General features: G+C 34.7%; 2 protein-coding genes across 2 annotated transcripts; both read left to right on the forward strand.

Annotated features, from left to right (window-relative positions):
* The first annotated feature begins 1,546 nt into the window (after window positions 1–1,546).
* On the forward strand, window positions 1,547–2,459 carry LOC105120068 (basic form of pathogenesis-related protein 1-like). Its single transcript, XM_011018253.1, has one exon. The coding sequence runs from the start codon at window positions 1,880–1,882 to the stop codon at window positions 2,357–2,359; it is 480 nt and encodes a 159-aa protein (XP_011016555.1). The 5' UTR covers window positions 1,547–1,879; the 3' UTR covers window positions 2,360–2,459.
* A 585-nt stretch (window positions 2,460–3,044) lies between these two features.
* LOC105120070 (pathogenesis-related protein 1B-like) lies at window positions 3,045–3,440 on the forward strand. The gene has a single exon (XM_011018254.1). The coding sequence runs from the start codon at window positions 3,045–3,047 to the stop codon at window positions 3,357–3,359; it is 315 nt and encodes a 104-aa protein (XP_011016556.1). The 3' UTR covers window positions 3,360–3,440.
* The last annotated feature ends 21 nt before the right edge of the window (window positions 3,441–3,461 follow it).

Below are 3,461 nucleotides of genomic sequence, written 5' to 3' on the forward strand. Positions count from 1 at the left end.
ATTAAAAATAAAAATAGATAAAATTAAAAGACAAAAATGAAAAAGAGGAAAAAAAAAACTTAGAGAAGCAGGTTTAAAGTTCATAAAAACAGTACAGTAAAGTAAGTGCATTAAACCCTAGATATTTTAGCATGTTTGGGTAATAAGAATATTTTAATTTAAATGTGCTAATCAACTAAAACGAAGAAAATAGACAATATTTTTATTATCCTAATGCTTGAAGAAAACAAACTCAACCCAGTATTCAAATTTAAGTTAAAAAAAAACCTTGTCACCAAGTACGTAAATCCCTTATCTCGAAACAGAAACAGAAACAGAAACAAAAAAAAAAAAATCCCTTATCTAATATTCTTGTTTTATTTTTGTTGCGGCGAAGAGTAGATGAGAAGTTTTCTTTACTGTCAAAGTTCTCCCGGGAACATACATTTCCATTTCTACAAGCATAATTAAAATGAGCTCAATATTAGGTAATCATCAGCAAGAATTCGAAGGCCTTTTTTTTTTTTTCGAAGACGATAAATTCTTGGCTGCTGAGAATCCTGCGCTGATAACGTGAATTTGGTTTCAGAAGCACGCCACTCCCAGGTATCAATCTCCCATGGGTAGAAAATATCATTGTTTGCTTAGACAAAGATGACAATTGATACTCTAAGCATTACTTTTTCTAGCAGCACTCTTTTCAAACGTGCGACAGTTGAGTTCACATGCGAAGAATACTATGAATTGAAGTCATTTGCTTAAAGAAATCTTCTGTAATGGATCCGTGAAATGCTGGGTCTCATCATGTGCTGTTTGCTAGTGACTTAACCTGGGCATATTCAAATGTTTAGTGCAACAATTGTGAGCTCAGTCGCTTGTTACACGGAAGATAGGATAGCGACTTCTATTCACATGATCTCACTGTTAAATCCATGAGTTTATTCTTTATATGGTCCTCTTTCAATTTTATCTTCTTCTTTTGATTTTCTCCCCTCTTTTACAGGTTCCTCAATTACCGCCACAAAAAGTTCTCAGTAACTTGTAAGAACATGATTGATAGCATATCATGAACATTATAAAAATAAAATAAAACCACGAATCCAAAAGATAAATAGATGATAAAAACAATACTAACGTAGGCGGAATTACTCTTTACATTAGTACACGAAATGCTAACTTGACAAGAGTTCTTTTGTTCATAGTAATTTGACAACTCTGCAATCTTCACAACTAGTGACAAATCAAAGAAGCTTGTAATCATGCATCATTGCTGTTGCTGATTTTAAAACTTTTATTTTGTGTTTTTTCCTTTCCTTTTGAATCATGATGCTCTGATAATGAAGAATGATTGTCTTAACCCCAGTGGGATTTCCCAGGAAATGAATTTCATGAAATACTCCTAGTTATGTGGAGACCATACTGTTTGACAGAGGATAAATAAAACGAAACTAAATTGACAGAAATCTTGCTAGATATAGAAGATTATAGGAACAATTCCCGCAAACTTATTATCAATTTGATTTTTATACATGTGAAATAATTAGAAATCTCTTAAGACATGTAAGTGTGGTGATATATGGTATATTAGTCATTAGGCAGGCACCAAAAATATCGTTATCCTCGGCCCTACTTAGCTTTTTCTATATACCTTGTTGTATCCGCTTATTAGTGATTGATCAATTGTCTTATTTTCTCGTGTACATTAATAAAATGATGATGATCTGACATTTTACACTCGTAAATAAAAGTATCTCTACCTTTTGAAAATCTAATTCGTGTGATGACTTTTCTACCTTTTTTCCCCCTTCTATAAATACACACCTTATACTTCATTGTATTAAGAACCTCAAAGATCACTTGTCTGACTTGTTCTCAGTTCTGCCTTGCATAGAGAAAGAAGATGTGGTTCAGCAAGTTCTTATTAGCAGCATACTTGATGGCATCCGTCTCGGTTAACATCACCTTAGCCCAAAATTCTCCCCAAGACTATGTCGATGCACATAATGCCGTTCGTGCTGAAGTAGGAGTTGGTCCAATTACTTGGAACAACACTGTGGCAGCCTATGCTCAAAAGTATGCAAATTCAAGGGTTGAAAAGTGTGAATTAGAGCATTCAGGAGGACCCTATGGTGAGAACATTGCTGAAGGTTATGGTAACTTGAATGGAGTGGATGCAGTCAAAATGTGGGCAAGTGAGAAGCCTTTCTATAGCCACGATACCAACTCATGTGTTGGTGACGAGTGCCTCCATTACACTCAGGTTGTGTGGCGCAAATCGGTTCATTTAGGGTGTGGCAGAGCTAAGTGCAAGAACGGGTGGTGGTTTGTCACTTGCAATTATGATCCTGTTGGAAACATTGAGGGTCAAAGCCCGTATTGAATTATGTTGCTTGGAGTTCTAGCTAGTAGTCAGCCACAAAAACAATAAAATATATAAGAAGATAATGAAATCTTTTCTATTGAAGGATTTGTTTGCATAATTATAATATTCAGGACCAAAATCTACTTGTATGTTTGTGTTTAAAGAAAAGGGCGATTCTATGGGTACTAATTTTTTTTTACTATGCTTTTTGATGTTTTTTCATGCTAATTTTACTTTTAAAAATACAGTTTTAATTGCAAAAACAAACAACTTTTTATAAATCTTATTTATTATAATGTAAAATTCATGTTGTTTTTGGGATATTTCGAAATATCCCAACTAACTTATGCATATGATAATTAATTTTTAGATTTACTGGACATACTGTAACCCTAATAAACATGTATGATATCACGGAATCACATGTATATATACTAAAACTTGAAATCACATAGAAAAACTCAACTAGAACAGTTAGGGTACAGCCTTGCTGCAAGATCCGTATATTAATTTGTCATCGGTTGTAACAAAGTGATCATTCTGGTCTCAATCGGAGAAAAAAAGAGAGGGTCATGGATGTCCTCAAATTAAACCAATATAAACTTAATTGGCAATGGAATTAATGTGGACAACTGAGCTGGCATAAAATATTCAAAACCATGATTTGGATTTGATTATGATATTATTCGAAGAATGGAAACTAATGAAGACATCAGATCTAACCTGGGACACCACAGTGCAAGCCTATGCACAAAATTATGCTAACCAACGTGCCGGCGATTGCAACCTTGTCCATTCAGATACGGATGCTGTAAAAAAGGGGGTTGATGAGGAGGCTTACTACGACTACAACTCCAACTCATGTGCCTCTGGCCAGCAGTGTGGGCACTATAGTCAAGTGGCTTGGGGTAACTCTGTTCGCCTAGGATGTGCTAAAGTGACTCATAGCGCTGGAGGAACCTTCATTGGGTGCAACTATGATCCACCCGGCAACGTTGTTGGGGAAAAACCTTACTAAACCTTTCTGATTATGAAATCAGTGCTTCTATTACCTGGAATAATAATGATAAATAAGCTAATTTATACTGGCATTAATTAATATATGATAGAAAAATATTTG

Source organism: Populus euphratica, unplaced genomic scaffold (assembly GCF_000495115.2).
Source record: "Populus euphratica unplaced genomic scaffold, PopEup_1.0 scaffold4629.1, whole genome shotgun sequence".
In the NCBI taxonomy this organism is placed as follows: domain Eukaryota; kingdom Viridiplantae; phylum Streptophyta; class Magnoliopsida; order Malpighiales; family Salicaceae; genus Populus; species Populus euphratica.